At 37.4% G+C, this 20,698-nt stretch overlaps 1 protein-coding gene across 1 annotated transcript in view; it reads left to right on the top strand.

The window, feature by feature from the left end:
• tmem132c.S (transmembrane protein 132C S homeolog) overlaps positions 1 to 20,698 on the top strand; it is a 262,101-nt gene that overhangs the window by 228,360 nt on the left and 13,043 nt on the right. Inside the window, exons 6-7 of the mRNA XM_018244181.2 lie at positions 19,299 to 19,504; positions 19,937 to 20,210. Coding sequence (XP_018099670.1) covers positions 19,299 to 19,504; positions 19,937 to 20,210 — 480 coding nt within the window. The remainder of the gene's footprint in view (positions 1 to 19,298; positions 19,505 to 19,936; positions 20,211 to 20,698) is intronic.

Below are 20,698 nucleotides of genomic sequence, written 5' to 3'. Positions count from 1 at the left end.
TTTGATATTTGTTACTCATATAAATGCACAAGGGGGATATTGCTCAAGTGCAATTACCCATATAAACTAATCAGAGTTTTGATTAAATTCTCTACTTTCTAATGGACAATTCAAAGCATATTACTGATTGGACACTACTGGTGCCCACTTGACATTGATACCAACCCAATAATGACTCCTTTCAAATTCTATAATTCATTTATATATAAAAGGTCTTTGTGTGGGTCAGTCGATTTTTACTATACATTGCCAGAGGACTCAATGTCAACGTTCACAGTTGAGCCAATAGCTTATGTGCAAGACAACTGCATTGGCCCCTAACTGACTTGAACTACACTGTCTACCAAAGGTTTGCCTCTAATTACTAGGGATGTGCATATCTTTTCATCGTTTCCTAAAAAAAATTCACAAATCTGCAATACAATTTCAGCATGGGTTTAGTTTCTCTAAAAAATATATATTTTTACACTCGTAAAAAAAAGTGTTTTTTTTATTCAGCCAAAGTTAACTTATTGGTTAAAAACAATTCAGTTAGGTAGATAAGGTCGTTTTGCCAATGCACGTTTCGCCTGGGCTTTCTCAAGGCAAAACTGAACTGTTTTGCCTTGAGAAAGACCAGACGAAACCCGTGAAATGCGCATTGGCATAACGACCTTATCTACCTAATGGAATTGTTTCCAGATTTTGTTTTTAACTTAATTTATACAGATTGAACAACCTAGCCTACCTCAACCGCATTTAAAATGTATCCTAATAACTCTTTTTATTACATGACACGGGTGGATTTGTGGTTTTACAGGGAAGATTAGCTCTCTTTCAAGATAGAAAGGTAGTCTTGAGACCACAGAACCCAGCGTCCTACTGTCTCCCCGTGTGGGGTCCCAGGGCTTAGAAAAAAATCAGGCAGCAGTTTCTTGGGACTTCTCCACCTCTGTACTATTTTCTGTTTCCTACTTTAATTTCCTAAATGCTGGTTTTGGTATTTTAATCTTTTTTAAATATTTAATGAATTCATTTTCTCAACACCTAATAGTTTAAGATTTTTTAACAACTAATTCGGATTAATTTTTTCACTGGCACGCTACTATTTAAGCACAGGCACTTTGATCAGTTAATTAATTTACTTATTCCTTATTAACTAATAATGAATTATATTTGAGATGTTATGCTAAGTTATTTAAACTTTTGATAACTGCACAAGCACTTTGGCAGTGGGTAAAATATTGAGAATTGGTGAGGTGGTGGAGAGAAGGGGTTTTTACTATTTTTCTTTAATAAATTAAAGGATTTCATGTACATCTAGTTCTGCACATTTTCTCATATCATACCTTCACATAACACAGTCCTACACCTGATACACTTAATGCATCATATGAAATAAAGTATCCTCTAATCTAAAATATAAAAAAATCTAGAATTTATTTTGGAGGGGAGGACACACCCAGGTTTTTCTTCTTCCTATCATTGGATGGACAGGTACAGGTAGAGAGAGGATTCCTAGTGAGAAGTACTATGTACTTCAGTTAAACAGGTTAGCTAGTATAGGTAGCCCAGACCCCCAACGAGGAGGTAGTGGCCTAGACGACATGGCTAAGCCAGAGATAGGGCAGAAGTGATAGCTGTAGGACCAATGGGTACATCCTAAAGCAAGGACAAAAATTGTTGCCTGTCAAAAAAAAAAAATTGTTGCCCATAGACTTCAATACATATGGCTCATTTTTTACCTTAACGCAAATTTACCTTCGCAAAACAGGTCAGATTTTACACATATATTATATATACTAACTTGTTCATGGAAGGTTATTGGACAGTCCCATGGCTGCTCATCAAGTGCCAATTGATGCAAGTACCTTTGTGTTCTTCAATTGATTTTCATGCAATTTTGCTCTTTGCACATGTACTAGATAGAGTATAACCTATTAGAATTGACAAATAATAATTGGGTAAATAATTACATAAACTTTGAGTAAGTTCCTGAACTTGTCTGTGTTTTCTACAAATCCATATGAGGGAGGATTCATGAATCTCATGATTTCTATGAAGCTATAGTATTATCTAAAACTTGGGTTCTTCCACAGGGTACCCTATTTTACAGTAGCTATTTATGGGAGAAATAGAAAATGGGGCAGAGGAAGTAATGACATTTCATGATATCCTAGCTACACAGAATTTCTATGTGTTACTTTAATATAGAGGGTTGAGATAACTTGGGCTATTGTGAGATGCAAATGTATCTTCAACTATCTAACACCCTTGGGATACAACTACAGGGCTTTAACCATAAGGGGATCAAAAAGGGAGTAGGGGTTGGGAATCCATTGGGGCCATAAATTTCACTGTTGACCAACTAACAAAAAATTCAGGCAACAGTAATCTAAAGAAAACCTTAAGAGAGCTCAGAGCACCATCTGTTTTTAAAGCAGCCATATTTTCTAGTATGTGAAACACTCCTGTAAATCCACATCTCTGTGACAGCCTAAAACAGATAAATCAAATGCATGAGGCATTTTGCAAACAAAACCCAATCTCCTTTGAAACAGGCTTTAAATCTGCCACTAGAGCAAAATACACGAGAGCAGTGTTTTGTAAAATGTATGTAATTTTTTGGTATGGGTTTTATTTTTATATATTGTAACTTTCATGACAAATTGGTTTCCCCTGTGACATATTTTTGTGCCTTTAGGACATGCAGTCAAAAGCCTTCCCTATAAAAACTACAACTATTTTACAAAAGCAGATGACTATTATATCCATTCCTTTATTATCACAGTCATGATCAATTTATGAAAGTAAAGCTACAAGAAAATCTATGTATAGTTCTGTGACCTTTCTATGTGGTTTTGTTCCTTTTGATTGGGGATATGAGGAAACTGCAGCGCAATGCTGCTGTAAGAATACCTGGTGGTCTAGTGAGGCGGCAGGGATTCACGCGGCACTCACTGTGGGAAAGCCCGCCGTCTGCTGCTCCTCGTCGCCACTCCTGAAAATGCTGCTTCCGGGTTTGCTCAGCTTTTGGCTCTATTCAGGTGTCTTCAGTGAGCTGCATGACGTCATTGCAGTTGGTGCGAAATTCAAATATTTAAAGGTGCAAATGCCCTATTGCCATTGCCTTACGTAAAGGTCTTTTCCTGGGTTCTATTTCTAATGAATTCATTTCATGTGTGCTTCAAGAGAAAATTTTTGCAGCCCCAGGTGCAAGCTGTACCCTCTGCCAGGGCAAAATTGTATAGATCAATAAAGCAGCAGCACTCCGGTATTATTTGAAAAATGTGAAAAACTTTACTTAAAGTGCCCAAAGTTTCAGGCTACTATGGCCCTTGGTATCAAGGACTATTTCTAGTCATTGCTTTCTGGTTTTGATCCTTGCCTGTCCCTGACTTGTTTATCTGCTGCCTGAATCTGACCCCTGCCTGTTTTGACTATTCTTCACATCCTGATTTGGTGCTGCACTACCACTCTGAAGTTTTGACTTTGTCCTGTGACCCCGACTTCTTGCTTCTGTTATCTGATTTGTTTCACACCTTGCTGACTGCTCCACCATCCTTTCCTCATACGATTGATGCCCTAACCTGCTCAGAACTCTCTACTTGGTCCTCTCACATTAAGTTTTGGCAACATCTGAGTAGCGGAGGGCTCCTCGCAAAGCCAAAGGTGTCTGCTATAAGCAGAAGGGTGAGCCATGACTGGGTCCTTGGAGATAGATCTGAGATTGGGATACCATACGTTACAGCTGCACACAGAGGCTTGTAACTCAGAACATGCAGGAATAATAGAGTCAACCATTATAACGATTTATGCTTTCTGAGTTTCAGAAAAAAATCCAGTGATTGAAAATATATAATAGAAAGTTAAAACTGGAGATGCTTTAATTGAACAGACACTTGCCCTTTGCTATAGCAAGTCAGGTGCATACAGCAACCCCCAACAAGCTTCAATTACAATATGTGCAATACGTCTGCAGCAAAAATATAGTTAAATATCATTTCACAACAAACACATTTGTCATTTCGTAATGATATAATTTTGTCTATACTTGCCATACACACAAACAGGTTCTTCAGTTAAAATTGCATTTTTTTAAATTCTGTTGCTACTTTTATTGTTTTTGCTAGTTTTTTTAAAAAAAAATTAAAATTTGGATTCAAACGTTCATTAGAGTTCTGCAAACACGGCTAAAGTATAACATAGTGTAAAATTCTTAGAGTTAAAGGGGACACTCCATTAAAAAACTGCTGATGTTGAGACAGAATCTTTGTGAAAAATAATATTAAGAGTTTAATGATCAGATATAACTCTGTTTGCCTCCATTTAAAAAGGGGAGAAAGGAAATAAAGCAATAAACTTGACTTTAAATTTCTTTCCAGAAAAGAATAGTCTTTTTCCATGGTAAAATGCATACCATGCAGATGCAAACAGGCAAAGACCAGGTCCTCTACATTCACCCATTATCAAGGATATTAAGACATTGTGTGCATTAATCTACCAAAGAATGCCCTCATGCTTAGATACATCAGGGATTGTTTGTCCATATATTGAAATATATTCAAGCTGTACAAATGCAGATAGTCATATGTATCTGAGTAACTCACCAAATGAAGGAAGAGGCCCAGGTGCACCACCCTGAGCCTTCAGCAAAGGGAGTGGCTCAAAACCAGAAAATTGTAGAGCAGGCACTCAAATAAAGGCAATCTTCCACCAGGCAGTCAATATAAGTAAAATAGTTTATTATGTCATAAGTACAGCAATATATTCAAGCTGACCAACTACGTCAAAGACCAGGGATGACTTTGATATACAGTAGGGAGGGAATACTTTGATTGGTTAAATCACATGAGCATTCCCTCCTAATCCTCAGTGGATAGTGCCAGCATCTAGAATGCACTGTGTGCAATGCATATGCCAGGACCATAAGCCTCTCACTCTTGTTTCACTAGTAAAATTGCTGCTTATATATTGTATGTGATGCACAGAATCCCAGATTTCGTTTGGGATCTAAACTTGGCTAAATCCAAGTGCACACAATCAGACAATCAAGGAAATCTCAAACTTTCACCCCCTTCTGTATCCCAATTTTCCCTATGCCGAGGATATATTAATAGCACTACATAACCCTCAGTCCTTAAGTCTGACATCTTTTATAACTCTTCTTAGGGATACAGTGATACAGGGATGTCCAACCTGTAGACCTCCAGTTATGTTTTTTCCAGTATCTCTTACTGGATAATGGGAGTTTTTCAACTCTCAGAACAATCGATGCTTTCTACCAGACCCACATGATTATAACTGTCAGTAGTCAGGAGAACGCGTTTCTTAAGTGCCAACAGTTCTTAAGTTTCAACATTGACTTCGTACATGTTTTTTATGAATGTTTTTAATTTTTATCAGTAGCCCTTCATAGTGAAACAAATTGGGAAAAGGTTCTACCTAAATGAGAAAAAAAGCTGATAGCTTGATTGCTGTATGTGGGAGTTCATGGGCCACAATCCTACTGACATAATACTTTCTTGTGCAGCATGCCAATGTTATGTGAAGTAAAATAGCACAATGATGTGTTCATTAGTGATGAGTGAATTTTCCTACCAGGCATGGATTTGCGGCTACATTTTTCATTTCACGCATGTAACAATTTGTCTCAGGTTAAAAAATGTTGACTCCCACTGACTTCAATGCGTTTCACAAATTTTACTCCATTTCACTAATTTTGCAGTTTTGCAATTTTTTTCGGCGAAATGGAAAAGATTTGCTCATCACTACTGATCATTCTTAAATAACCACAAGTTAGTCCACTCTCCAAAAACTGTCCCCAGTTCTATTCTATAGTGAATAAAAAGCGTGTTATGCTCCTTACCACAGTTAAATTAATTTCTGACCATATGGTCAGTAATTGTATGATCATTGGTACATGTCCTTTTGTGTCCTTTTATTATTAGCTGCATTGACCTAACTTTGGTGCAATTCCACCAGTTCTGATCAAGCAAAAAAAAAAAGATCTTATCCAGGGTTCTTTGTGTATTTGTATTCATTCTATCGGCTATTGTTTGGCCTGAACATAAAGGGATAAATAATGTATATGTTACCAGCTGTCTCCATATGATAAATACATTTGTCTTACCTGGCATATTAACTATGATGCTCACTTTCTCCATATCTTTATACACAGTTGTGTTCGAGAAAGCTCATGATTAGTAAGGAGACTCATTAATAAAATGAATATTTCTCAGTATGGTAGGGTGCAGTCTAACCCTATTACCCATCTCAGAATTCACCAATCAGAAAACATACTACTTTAGATACCTGTGAGCTGGGTGTAGGGTAGAATTCAGCATTGCTAATACATCGGGTGGAATTTCATGGATGGAAACACCCTTTTTCTGGCCTTGTAATTTTTCATAAGATTTTAGGCCTGCTGACTGCTACAACAGGGAGCAATCTGTAGATTTGAAATTACCATCTGCTCCAGTGCAGCATTGTGGGCAAGTTTCTAAACTTGGCTCAGTTGACCACAGAATTCAGAAACTTTTAAATACTAAGGCTAGGGCCACACTGGGGCAGAAAACAGCTAACCACGGCAGTAACCTCCTTTCTCTTCTGCCTTGACTTGGCTCAGCGCGAACAAGCTCAGGGGGTTTTGGCGAAGAACCGTGAGTGTTTGTGCGAGGAACTTGCCTGATGGTGTAGTGGGGGTGCAACAGGGATGCCCGTTGCACCCACAGCAGGGACACCCGCCACGTCCGTGTTGTTTGGCATCCTCTCGTTGAATGGTGCTGCATCTTTATGGTTTGCGTGCCTATAGTCAATCTTCCACTTTATTTGGCATTGTAGGGACTGACATCATCGCACTGTCGCAAAATTCAAATATTTAAGGGCGCAGGCGCCTTTTGTTCATTACCCAAAGTAAAGATCTATTTTCTTAGTTCCTGGGTGCGATTTCTAGTTAACTCTTCTGTGTTCTGTTGACCCTGCCTGTTCCTGTTCTAGTCCTGTTTGCAGCCTGTCCTGACTCTTGCCCGTATTTTGACTATTCTTCTGGATACTGATTTGCACCCGCCAATTTTGTTATATGACTCGGCCTGTTACTTGTACTACAGTCTTGCCTCTTGATTTTGTACTATGCTGCCTGATTTGGTATTATGACCTAGCCTTTAACCTCGACTACGCTTATGTCTCTCAATTCTGCACTGCACAGCCTGATTGCCTGATTGGCTATTAATGCAGCCTGTCCTTAGCCTGTCTCCATTCCAGTTACACATCCGGTTCCTTTGCTTGCCCAGAACTTACACCTTGTTCCTCTCACATTAAGACCTGGTGGAGGGCTCCTCCCAAAGTGAAAGGCAGTTGTTAAAGGCAGAACAGTGAACCATGACTGGGACCATGGGGTTTGTTCTGGGTTTGGGACCTAATGTCACAGTTTGCAGTTTCAGCTGAAATCCGCTGAAAGTCTGTTCACGATGAGTCAATTCAATGCGGAAGAGAGATGAGGCTACTGCCCGCTGTTAGGCAGAAATCAACCAGTGGATTTCGACTAGCATTTTTCTGCCCCTTTGTGGCCCTAGTCTAGGAGGAGATAAGTTGCTTTGGTTTTGAACCGGGCTCCTGCCTTTTATTACATACATATTACATGAAACTTTTTTTCCCCTTGTGTTTGCTTCTAATTTTAACATTTAGTTTTAATCAGCCAGGAAAATAATGGATGAATTTGTTTTTGATTTGTAGTTAGATGGGAACAAATGAACCATGTGAAACTCTAAGTGACAGTGATGGATAAAGCTTTGGGAGTGTAAGACATTGTGACATATTGACAAAACTCTATGTTTAATGGTGACAAAGGAAAACTGTAAGACTGTCACAGAGTAGTCAGAAATGATGTTGTTAGCTACAGTACATATGCCAATTCATTCTGAACCCTTTAGACAACAATATAAATCACATCTATATCATAATTGATTTCTTCTCATATAAGTAATTGCATTTCCGTGCACACAACTCAACAAACTAAAAATTTCATAGGGCAGGGAAATAAGAAAAGTGTCAGCCATGATGAAGGTCCATAAGTTTATAAAGGCCATTTGGTTCCTTATCAGTGTGCAAGTTCAATATGTTCATCTTTCTGAACAGTTTTGGACCCCTAAAATATTATCCTGCCATAGTATTAGCTGTATAAGTATAGAATTTGCTGGTATACAATATGTTCCATGTAAAAAGATGTAAAACTGTAGGACTTCTATTGAGAGCTGTTAATTACCTGATTAGAGAAGCAAATATTTTTTACTTAAGTTTAGTTATTGTTGCAAAATGAAATGTGGGTGAAATATTAACAGAAAATGAAGATACACAGACTATATTATGCACCCAATGTATGCCAAGCTTTTAAAAAAATCTCAGCAGAATCAGTAGCACATATCCAGCTCTTTATCACTGGTAAATGATTCTATAATTTCAGGGTGTCTCTTTTAAATGTGAAAATGCAGGGGAGGTGTATAAACATGTTCTTTCTCTAAATACAAATGGTTGTAGAGATAACTAATAGATTTGGTTTATTATAATGTTTACGTACATTTCTATGTATTTACCCATTCCCATAATCACTGAGGCAAGAAATAAGGAATGCTGTAAAATGATGTGTAAGTACACTGATCCGTATTGTAGTAAATGTAATAATGTAAACACTGCTATAAGTACTGGGGCTCCTATAACAGCAGGGGACAAATTTGCCTCTAGTGAAATAACCAGTATCAATCAATTAGATGTTTACTTTCATTATTCCATTGGCAGACTGATCCAAGTTAATTGCTGATTGGTTGCTATGGGTTACTCTACTGTTGCAAATGTGCCCACTTGTTTTATTCCAACATAACACCCATTTTGCACTCTGTTTGGCTTTTTATGGGATGTTTTTGATCTTCTAATTTGCTTTTTTTCTATTGACTGTTCCAGGGAAAGCATTATCACTGATGTTGGCCTGAGTCTCTCTTTGTATTTATTGATATAATTGCTTCCTTCATACAGCTGTTAATGAGAAAATCAGGAACTAGCAGATAATAAAAAAATGCCTAACCGTCTCAAATGTCTCAGATGCTGCAATTTACAGCTAAACACACATTCACAGACATTTTAAATTCTAGAATTCAAACTGATGCGTCAATAGAACATTATAGTAATATTTCAGATGGATTGGGCATCGGGTCTTAGAGAACTACAGACCTGCAATGGCTTCAAGGCTAAGGGTGACAGATTGTAGGGTTTAAAATTAGCACTAATTAGGTCTGCAGTGTTACTTGCACAGGCTGCTATCATAAACTTACCCATCTGCAGCATTAACTGTTTTGTGATATCAGAGAAGTCTTAAATACACTGGACAAGTATTTCAACAAATACGTCTGTTTAAAAGACATTTTTATTCATGCACAAATTAAAACCCAGGTAAAACTGATTTAAATTTGAGGCCCATATCAATCAACACTCATTTTAGTGGTTTTAGAATTTTTTTTTCAATCCAAGAATAAACAAATTTTTCTAAAACTACAAATGTCATGAAAATACAGCATGGGAATTTTGGGAACAAAATCGTAGTGTCATTGGACACTGCAAAGCCTTTCGAAAGACTTTCAAAGTGGCAATTCCTGTGGGAAGTACTGAAACATTATATTAACATCACTTGGTCGCAGATTTAGAAATTGAATACAGGCACTTTATGCCCACCGTGTGCCAGAATCCTGGTCAACGTAGGTAATTTAAAAGTATAACTCTGGAGAGACCGGTCAAGGGTGTCCTATCTCCCCAATGCTATTCACCTTGGCTATTGAACCATTCGCATCAGGGCAAGTGAAGAGATTGAGGGTTTACAAGTAACAGAAAAAATATCCCTATGGGGCCGATTCACTAACTTCGAGAGAAGGATTCGAAGTTAAAAAACTTAGAATTTGAAGTTTTTTTTGGGCTACTTCGACCATCGAATGGGCTACTCCGACCTTCGACTACAACTTCTAATCAAAGGATTCGTAGTAAAAATCGTTCGACTATTCGACCATTCGATAGTCGAAGTACTGTCTCTTTAAAAAAAACTTCGACCCCCTAGTTCGGCATCTAAAAGCTACCGAAGTCAATGTTAGCCTATGGGGAAGGTCCCCATAGGCTTGGCTAACTTTTTTTGATCGAAGGATAATCCTTCGATCGTTGGATTAAAATCCTTCGATCGTACTATCTGCCCTAAATCCTTCGACTTCGATATTCGAAGTCGAAGGATTTTCGTTCCTAGTCGAATATCGAGGGTTAATTAACCCTCGATATTCGACCCTTAGTGAATCGGCCCCTATATGTTAATGGCATGTTGCTCTATTTAGCAAACACTCACCAAGCCCTAGAAAATCTGTTAAAGTTTGGTCTCTGGATTTAAGATTAATCACTCAAAATCAATTATTTTTCATATTTACCCCCTATCTCCGAACGTCCGAGAGTAGATTAGTTTATCTAATAAAACTGCTCTTTCTAATCAGCACTAATTAATTACTGGAAGGTAGTGATGGGCGAAGCAGCGAATAAACGGCAGAAAATTATTTTGAAACCATTTTTAAACAAGCAACCTTTTTTACATGCACGACTATTTTGTCCAAATGCATTAAAGTCAATGGGCGTCCAAATAATTTTGGCACACAACATTTTTTATGTGTGCAACACTTTTGACACGCAACAATTTTTTTTTGTCGCAGCAAATTTTTTTCTAGCAAATTTTTGCCGCAGTTTCGTTTCGTGAAAACATTCCGTGGCAAAACACTGGCGAATAACTTTTGCCCATCACATACTGGCAGGCACAATACACCTTCTCCAAGATTCTTTTTTTGCATAATAGTACTAGGGCTACATTTGCTACATTAACAGCCTTGCCATGCTTGGTGAATATAACACAGAAATGCATGATGCCGTGAGCTGCCTTTTTTTTATTTACTGGTTAAACCTATTGCATATATCAAAATATATCTAGTCCAATCTATATTGGTGCAGCAATACCTGTAAGTCCTGAAAACAAAACAGAAGTTCCCAAACAGCTCCCAGCATCCTCCAACAGCTCCTGGGATTTGTGGTTCAGTAAAATCTCTTAAACTGCATGTTGAATGATGATAAGAAAAACAGCCAATGTTATTTAGTAATCCAGTCACATATTAAGATTTTTTTCCAGTAAAATTCTTTTGTGCTTGTTCTTTACTAAAAGGCAATATCCATTGGCTGGCTGTTCTTAAAGGAATACTGTCATGGGAAAAACATTTTTTTCAAAATGAATCAGTTAATAGTGCCTGCAGCAGAATTCTGCACTGAAATCCATTTCTCAAAAGAGCAAACAGATTTTTTTTATATTAAATTTTGAAATCTGATATGGGGCTAGACATATTGTCAATTTCCCAGCTGCCCCAAGTCATGTGACTTGTGCTCTGATAGACTTCAGTTACTCTTTACTGCTGTACTGCAAGTTGGAGTGATATCACCCCCTCCCTTTTCCCCCCCTGCAGCCAAACAAAAGAACAACGAGAAGGTAACCAGATAACAGCTCCCTAACACAAGATAACAGCTGCCTGGTAGATCTAAGAACAACGCTCAATAGTAAAAACCCATGTCTCACTGAAACACATACAGTTACATTGAGAAGGAAAAACAGCAGCCTGCCAGAAAGCATTTCTCTCCTAAAGTACAGGCACAAGTCACATGACCAGGGGCAGCTGGGAAATTGACAAAATGTCTAGCCCCATGTCAGATTTCAAAATTGAATATAAAAAAATCTGTTTGCTCTTTTGAGAAATGGATTTCAGTGCAGAATTCTGCTGGAGCAGCACTATTAACTGATGCATTTTTAAAAAATGTTTTCCGATGACAGGATCCCTTTAAAGTAATTCATTAAAATAGTCAGGGGGGGGTTATTTTTAATCATTCACTTTGCAAAACATTTTTTTCTGTTCAGCATGTATATTTATGTTACTTGGTCTTTCATTTGTAATGAAGGCCACAGCCAGGAATATGCCAATTTGTCTGCTTTATGGTATTGTCCCTCTTTGTAGAAGCATTTATAAAACAGATTTAATGCTGCATAAAAACAGAGAGAATATTAATGGTTGATCGATTGTAAGTAAAGAGAAGCTTAAGCTAATCTAGAGCAATTTGCGTCAATCCTTGCATAAAATACTGAGCTGGCTTCATGTCTTTGTAAAATGGTTGTGTACACAGACTTTTATAGACATGATACATCATTTGCACACAGGGTTTACAGTGTGGGATTGTGGTGATTGAAGCAAACCAAAATGGCTGCTGCCAGTTACAAAGAACAGTCAATTTTAGAAAGCACCATGGTTGATATGGTCAGTGGTCATGGAAACCAGTTGAAGTGCTTACTGAGAGTAGCTGTTGGAAAATTACTGAAGCCAAATATACAAAAGGGTATATTTATTGAAGAGTGAAGTTAGAAATCGCCACTGTCCTCTAGAGGGAAATTCCGCCACTCTCCATTCAATTCTATGGGATTTTTAAAAGAGTATTTATCAATGGGTGAAAGTTCATCCATTGATAAATACGGCTTTCAAAATCCCATAGAAATGAAAAGAGAGTGGCGGAATTTCACTCTAGAGGACTATGGTGATCTGAAATTTCACTCTTTGATAAATATACCCCAAAGTTTGCTGTAGGTTAAGTCACCCATGGCAACCATTTAGTATAGGTTGCCGGTTTGTTGTTTGAACAAACAACATCTGATTAGTTGCTTAAAGTTACCAGATATGGTTAAATGTTTTACCTTTTATTACATTCTCTTTCCCTTAACCACAGCTTTATTAACACAATTGTTATTAAACATTACATTTTACTACATAGCAATATTAGAATAATGTTTTAACATACATGAATAGTATACACCCCACATGGAATGTTTGCCCACAAGAAGACACCACCAACTGGGCTACCTGCCATGCCGGCCACCCGTCTCAAGAGCGATAGGTGGGCAAATGGAGGCAGGCAACCATGAAACCATTGTCCTGGCACACTTGTTTGAAGAGACCATAATCAACCTTGTGCCTAAAACATAAGCCCCCACCCCTGGCAAGCATTCCTCCGCAGCTGTGACACAATAACTCATTACAGGTATGGGATCTTTTATCAGGAATGCTCGGGAGCTGGGGTTTTCAGGATAACATATCTTTATACTTATGCTACTAAAAAATTATTTCAACATGAATTAATCCCAAAAGGAATGTGTTGTCTCCAATTAGGATTTATTAGATCTTAATTTGGATCAAGTACGATGTACTGTTTTATTATTACAGAGAAAAATGAAATCATTTTAAAAGAATTTGAATTATTTGATTATAATGGAGTCTATGGGAGACAGCCTTTCCATAATTCGGAGCTTTCTAGATAAAGGGTTCCTGGGTTAATAGATCCTATAACTGTACTTTTTTCCCTGCTCTCCCTCTATCTTACTATCCCCGTCTCTTGATCCTTCCCTCGTTCCCCAGAAAAAAGAACCGCTGATATGGCAGTATCAGGTGAAATATTTCCAAGGGTTGCATGGAAGAAAACACCAGCCTCTATGTTTTTAACTTTGTTTCTGTAACCCATTTTTGGCCTACCCCCTGGTGCCAAGGTGGTACATCACATAATTCTTACCGATGCAGTTCCTGAGACCCCTTTGCTAAGTGAAAGGTACTGGGAAACTCCTCTCTGGCAGTGCCTCCACCTAATGGGGTCTGGGAATAAACCTGCGGGTGGCCCCATTAGTAAAAACATTCACTCACACACATATAAAAATATAAACTTTATACAAAGGGGAAGTAAACAGTAACATTATACACATAAATGCATTCAAAGCATGACCCACTACCCTAGGAACCTGTAGGAGTCCAGTCCTGGTAATTCCCTGCCAGGAAAAGTCCTGCAACTCCATTTTGGCAGCCCAAGACACTCCATCCCTTGTCCCCAAAAGAGTACCAGTCCTAGGTAGCGCTACCTGCCCAAATACCTTTCCCGATGGAAAGTATTTGCTCCCACGTGGCAGGCACACAAACAGCCTGTTTCTCCAAAATAGGAGATTGCTGGATCCTCATCCTTTCCTACCCCTTCCCTCAGGTAACACTCACCCCAAAAGAGTCACACAAACGGGTAGTCTCACACAGAGGTGACAGGCATCCACAGTGATGATCTCTTTATAGGCTCCAGACTCTCACAGTCGAGCACATAACAAGGCTTGAATCCTTCCGGTATTTTCTCCCAACACTGTCTATAGCGTGAGCTCTCCCGACATCCATTGCTGAACTGCAGCTCTTAACACTATCCAAAGTGTGAACATAAAAATCAGGAAATCCAAACTCCAAACCCTCCTTGGTTGAACTTTCAGGCACTGGAGGATCCTGCCCAGCCTCGGCAGGTCTATCGAACTCCCTTTTGCCTACATTTTGCTGGATAGGATTCACTCCACAGTGAACAAGGTTCAGCAGTAAAACTTTAAAACTGTAATCTGTAATCCTGTAATGGCTGACTGAGCACATGGCATCTCCTATTATATTGCTGTACAGCGACACCTTGTGGCTGCCTTTGGGATCCGCCATGCTGCACCAATCACAAGGGCTGTGCCTCTTAGGAAACCCTGTATCAACCATGAGGCTCTGACTAAAGGGGAAATTAATCCTTAGGGGTCCCTACATTTCCTTTTAAGAACATTGGCATCAAGCATCTTTTTTTACCAGCCAGGACAGTTACATACTGGACAGGTGTCAACCTTATACTCCCCTAATCCAGAGATTTGGAATTGGAGGAGTCAAATTACTCTTTTTTCCTCAGTAACCTGGATATTTTTTTCCCCTTTAACAATAATTTTGTGACCTTAACTTTGGTTTTGATTAAGTTTAATAGAAATATCTATAAGGCTCAGTGTGTGTTTGTTCAGATGAGAGAAATGCTTATTTCCACAATGCATTAATGTTATTGGTTTAGAGTAGAAAAAACAAACAAAACGAATAGCTAGCTCAATGGGAAGACATGCCTGCAGGCTTAATATGTTGGCGGTAATAGAAATGAGATAGTATCAGTGTTCAGTGACAGAGCAGAGACAAAATTCTAACAGTTCTATGAATTTCTAGAACGTTCACTCCTCTGTGAGTCTGGGCAATGTCCTGGAAGAACAGGTGAATTGCCACATTCAGACAAGTATTCTTTCTCTCCAAGATAAGAATGTTGCTGCTTTATTTGTAAATATAACAGTTACATCTACCTTGCTTTGGAAGAAACAATACAAAAAAAATACGATTGCATATTTTTTTAATTAAACCGACATCTAACTTTGGTATTTATCAACAAATAAATTGCAGGAGCTACATTGTGTTAAAAATGTCACATTAAGAACTTATGTAGCTATCTGCTACTTGACTGCTATATGACTTTTATTGCTTTTATTTGACACAAGAGCTGGCTCATTTAAATCTTCTCCATTTCCTTTCATTGTACTCATTATACTTTTCATGGGCCCTGTTATAAGTTAGGACCGTAAACAGGGAAAATGCGTCTAATTTCGTTAACAATAAATATATATATCTGTATATGATCTTATTAAATGCATTGTTCATGCTGTATAATGTAATCTTGAAGAATTATGCGCCAAATATCCTTGCCTGAGCACAGTTGCATTTTGTTTTATAAAATAGCAAATGAAATGTCTGAAGGCAGAGCCTTGCTTTGAAAGATTGAAAACAGTAAGTTATTCCCATTAAGAGTGACAGATTGCATTTGCTTTTGTTCTCTCAAGTGCTAATATACTGAGCAATAATGTCTTCATTATTACTGTGTATATGGTTTATAATTCATATTATGTCATGCCACATAAAGCACAGGGGAAAAAACAATGCAACTCGCAGAAATGCATTTTATTCTGAGAGCCCTGCATCTTACTTAAGGTGGCTGCTCTCTGCTTTCTTACTGCTGTGTCAATCCAGCATTTCCATATGTAGTTAAGAAAAAGTGTCAATCAAAAGGAAGGCATGTGACGTGTCTAGTGCAATAAACAGGAATATCAGAGGGCTCTATGAGGAAGCATATTCGTATGCATAATATGTGATGGATAATAAACAAGAATGATTTATAGAGAAGAAGCTGATTTACAGCACATAAATAAATGCTTACAGAAAGTGTCTTACAGTACATGCAGTAGGAGAATTATCTCCTACACAAATATGTTAATGTTTGAAATACAAATCATACAGTCATGTCATAGAAAAAAGTTTATGAAGGTTATTTGATTTGCTGATCATAAAAATCCCAGGAAATGGAAGAGTCCAGGTATAAAGTGGCCCCTATACTTTATGAAGAGAATAAATATATATTCCTGGCTCAATATATTATTATTATTATAGGGTCACTGTACTTTCACTTCAAACTTTCCTTTGTTATTTGTCACTTGTTTTTACTTGAGCAACGTGTAGAGAATTTTATTGATCAGTCCTTGGGCACTTCCCAACAGGCAAACATGTAGGAGCAGCCATATTTGTACACAGGGGATCAGTCTTTTTTCATTACTTCAGCTATTTCCATTGAGGATGTTTGCCTCCCATGTTACATTATTTCTCAGAACAGTTTACTGGGCATAATAAAGTAGTAGGCACTGTTATAAAAGCACAGATTATATGTGGGAACCATAGGTTGCAAATAATGTTCAGTTTACCACTTTTAGTTCCTTATTGTTCAAATGCTAATTTGAAAAAAAAAAAATAATGCTTTCTTGCTTATTAATGCTGTTCTGTAAAATGCTTCTGGTTTGCTCTTAATAAAGCTTATGTAGGTGAAGGTTCTCATTCATCCAGGTCATGGTATATCTATAGTAATAAGTCAAATCAGCTGGACTTGCTGTATTTTCTTTTTCCTTGAAGAAGTTTCTCCTGCTAATACAATGAACAGCTCACCTCCATGAGGTCCCAACCCCATGATGGTTTTTCTAAACAGATTGTACTGATTGGAGTAAGTATCCAGGTTATATAACCACAAATAGTTTTGTGCAGGTAATTTTAAATTGAGAAAGTCTGATGACTAGTGAAAAGTCTTCAAAGTAAATGAAAATACAGCAAGCCCAGCAGATTTGACTTATCTCTATAGATACTTAATAAACCTTGTTTTAGGTGTAAATGAGCAATAGGCAAAATACAAGGCTGGGAGGAGAAACACAAAGCTTGCATTACTGTCTGTATACTGTAAATACGTCAGATAAACAGTAAACTCAATTCCAGGAGATAATGTAGTCCAGTTATATTCAGACAGCGGCATTTGTCATTTAGGGAATATCTATATTTTTTATACATACGCATTCTGATCAGCTCTTTTTACACTACATTAACTGACAGATACATGTTTTTAATGGTTTCTGCTGGTTTTCCTATTACTATACGTCCATTTGTTTCTGCACACTTGTCATTTGTGGGTTCCATTATAGATAGGTGGGTTAACAGAGCTAAAATGCCATTAATGGATATTGTTTAAGACTTTCGATTATGAATGCAATTATTAATGCATTCATTCATTTATTATGAATATGCTTTGTATCATTTTTTTCTATTCCTGTCTTTACCAAAACATACAGTTTTGTTTAGATGTTTTCCAATCAAAAATAGGCCCTGAATTAACTGTATAATATTTCATTGTAGTTGATACCACAAGGAAATCCAGTTGTATGCCTTTTTATATGTTATAATATACAATTTCTAGTTGGCCAATAAAATAGCATAATTTTGACTATTTATTACCTATATTTTCAAGCTGTTACTGGGGTTAGGCGGAATACAATTTTCCAAGCAATTTACCTACTGTACAACCCAACTACACATATGTGACAGTGTGTAATAATCAATTCATTACATTACATGAGTAGCATGCAGTCCATTTTATTATAAATACCATGGGCAAAAATGTAGGTATGGACCCCAGAGTGTTTCATATAGCTGCATCTGTCGTGCATATTCAGTATGATATATGATATGCGGCTCTGAATTAAAATTTAAATCCCCTGGGAAAGGAGTGCGGGCACAATGAAAAAAGGGGTTATATTGTTCATGTCAATATTCCAAAAATAACTCTGAACAAAGCAAACATCTTCCTTATCTTACAGCAATGTTTTGCCGTGGAGGTAAAGCTCTTGTCATAAAGTTGTGTTGATTGGTCTGTCCACCTTTAACTAATGCTGTTTCTTTGCTCTGCTGAAAACTAAATCTAATTATACATTCAGCAGAGATGAGGGCTTCAGTTTGCATAACATACCCAGTACCCCATAAATAATGTGTAGTATAAGAGGCAACACTTCACCACCAGCCTGCTGACACCAAAAATGAATTGCATTCCTACAGCTTTTTCTCTTTCATTGCAAGCTTGGAAATGCACTTCCTATTGTAATGCTGTTGATGAAAATAATTCTTAATCTCCAGGTTATTGTGATAAATTCAAACCCGCTGATTTTGTCAAAGGCATCATGTGCAAAGTCTCGGCGTGACTTGCATTGCATGATCCCTTTCACACTGACAAGGAACAACAACATTTTCGTATCGTTTCCAATATTCTGATATTTTTTTTTTTCCTTACTGTTCTCCAGAGAAAATTAATTTGCAGAAAATATGTCACTGTGTGAACATTTCTTTCACTGAATAAACTGTGAAATGCTTTCTCTTCGATTCTGTCATGACACCGAAAGCAAGAAACTGGTTTGAAACCAACTGTTGACTTGAATTGTTCCATTAATTGGATTTCGGATGGTTTGCTGCATTTCACTGTAACAAGGTGTTTGTAGTATTTGAATGGAGAGCCTATTTTGTACATATGTAACATGATTATATTATCAATCAGCCTATATTAGCACTTTCTATTACTAGCGAGTCTTTTCAAAAGGTATATAAAATGGTTTTTCCATTGCAAATATTAATTCCCCTAATACAGTGCAGCTGGAGTGATACATAATGGATATCCTTTCCTTCTATGTTATAAAAGTAGACTTTAAGATAAGAAACACCTTCTGGTTTTATTAGGGCAATACAGTCCTGAATAATTTATATGGTGACTTTTTGCTTGAACAGTTCCTGTTGCTATGAATTATAATATAATGTATTAATACTGACATAGCTCTTGTAAACCTATGACTGTATAAGCTGCTATACATTGTTTATAATACAACAGACTCTGAAATGGAGACAACACAACCTAAAACCCTCTCTCAAAAAAAAATCTCTCTTTATTTAGATAGGTGGTACCATAGTCTTTTACTGAAACACTTCTTATGAAATGATTATTCCTTTCTCCAGGTTTCAGAAAGATGTGACTATGTGTTTGTCAATGGCAAGGAAATGAAAGGCAAGGCTGGGGTTATTGTGAACTTTACCTACCAGTACCTGAGTGCCCCTCTACAGATTACCATCTGGGTTCCAAGACTCCCTCTCCAGATAGATATATCTGACACCGAGCTCAGTCAAATCAAAGGATGGAGAGTGCCTATCATTGCAAACAGGAGGTGGGTCTTGCATTGAATGAGACTAAAGTATTATTGTAGAGTTTCGGAGAAGTCTGTCATTTTGTTGGATGTGAAGCAAAACAGAGAAAGATATATTAGGAATCTTATAGTAATTTGATCACTCAAATAGTCATGTTAGAGGCACAACACTGATCGATAATGATGATGACGGGATATCTGAATGTGAGCTATAATTATATGAATAAAAGTTTTCCTGCTGGCATAAAACAAGTACAAAAATCCAAACAGTCCAAGTACAATGTAAGGATATTTTAAGAGGTAAAAAAGGTAGAAAAGTTGCCCAAAGTCTAACAACCTAAAGCAACCAGCTGTCTGTTTTCCAAAAACTGACCATTAAATCCTACCTGCTGATTTGTTGTTAGACCAGTACAAAATTGTGCCCCTTTACTTATACTTCATTTTTAATTAAAGACCAACCAGAGACAGTGATGATGAAGATGAAGATGAACGCAGAGGAAGGGGATGTTCCCTTCAGTACCAACATGCAACAGTCCGGGTTCTCACTCAATTTGTGGCTGAAGATTCTGACCCTCTGGGGCAGCTCGTATTTCTGTTCGGATCTGATTGGCAGTTTGATGTCACAGACCTAGTGACAGACTTCATGAAACTGGAGGAGCCACATGTTGCAAAACTACAAGATGGAAGGCTACTGATTGGCCGAGAGGTTGGCATGACTACCGTACAGGTATATAACTGAATAGCTTAAAATATAAGGAGTTTTTACAAGGACATGTATATATACAGTATGTTGGGCACATACACTATGTGGGAAAAGTTGTAGAAAAGAGTTTTAAAGCACAAGTGAGGAGTTCCAGAGTTCTAAATCATATAGTTATTTTCCTAACGTGCTTTATTTATAAACATTAGCATTATTTTAATTCTGTATTAAGGTATATTTTATACAATTTCAACCTGCATCTTTAAAATGCACAGCATATTTAGGGGCAGATTTATCAATGGTCGAATTTCAAATTTTGAACCCCCACAAACTTAAAATTCGACCAACTGCAATAAAAAAAAATTGTACTCAGATGAATAGAATCGACCTGCAAACTCGAATTTGAGTTGAATTCAAATCAAAATCGATTCGAGTTTTTTTCCCAAAAAAACTCCGAAATTTTCAGGAAGGCAGCAAACAACTCCAAAATGATCCCAGGATGTCCCCTATAGGCT

This window comes from Xenopus laevis, chromosome 1S (genome assembly GCF_017654675.1).
Source record: "Xenopus laevis strain J_2021 chromosome 1S, Xenopus_laevis_v10.1, whole genome shotgun sequence".
Classification (NCBI taxonomy): Eukaryota; Metazoa; Chordata; class Amphibia; order Anura; family Pipidae; genus Xenopus; species Xenopus laevis.
This window is presented reverse-complemented; position numbering and strand designations above follow the sequence as displayed.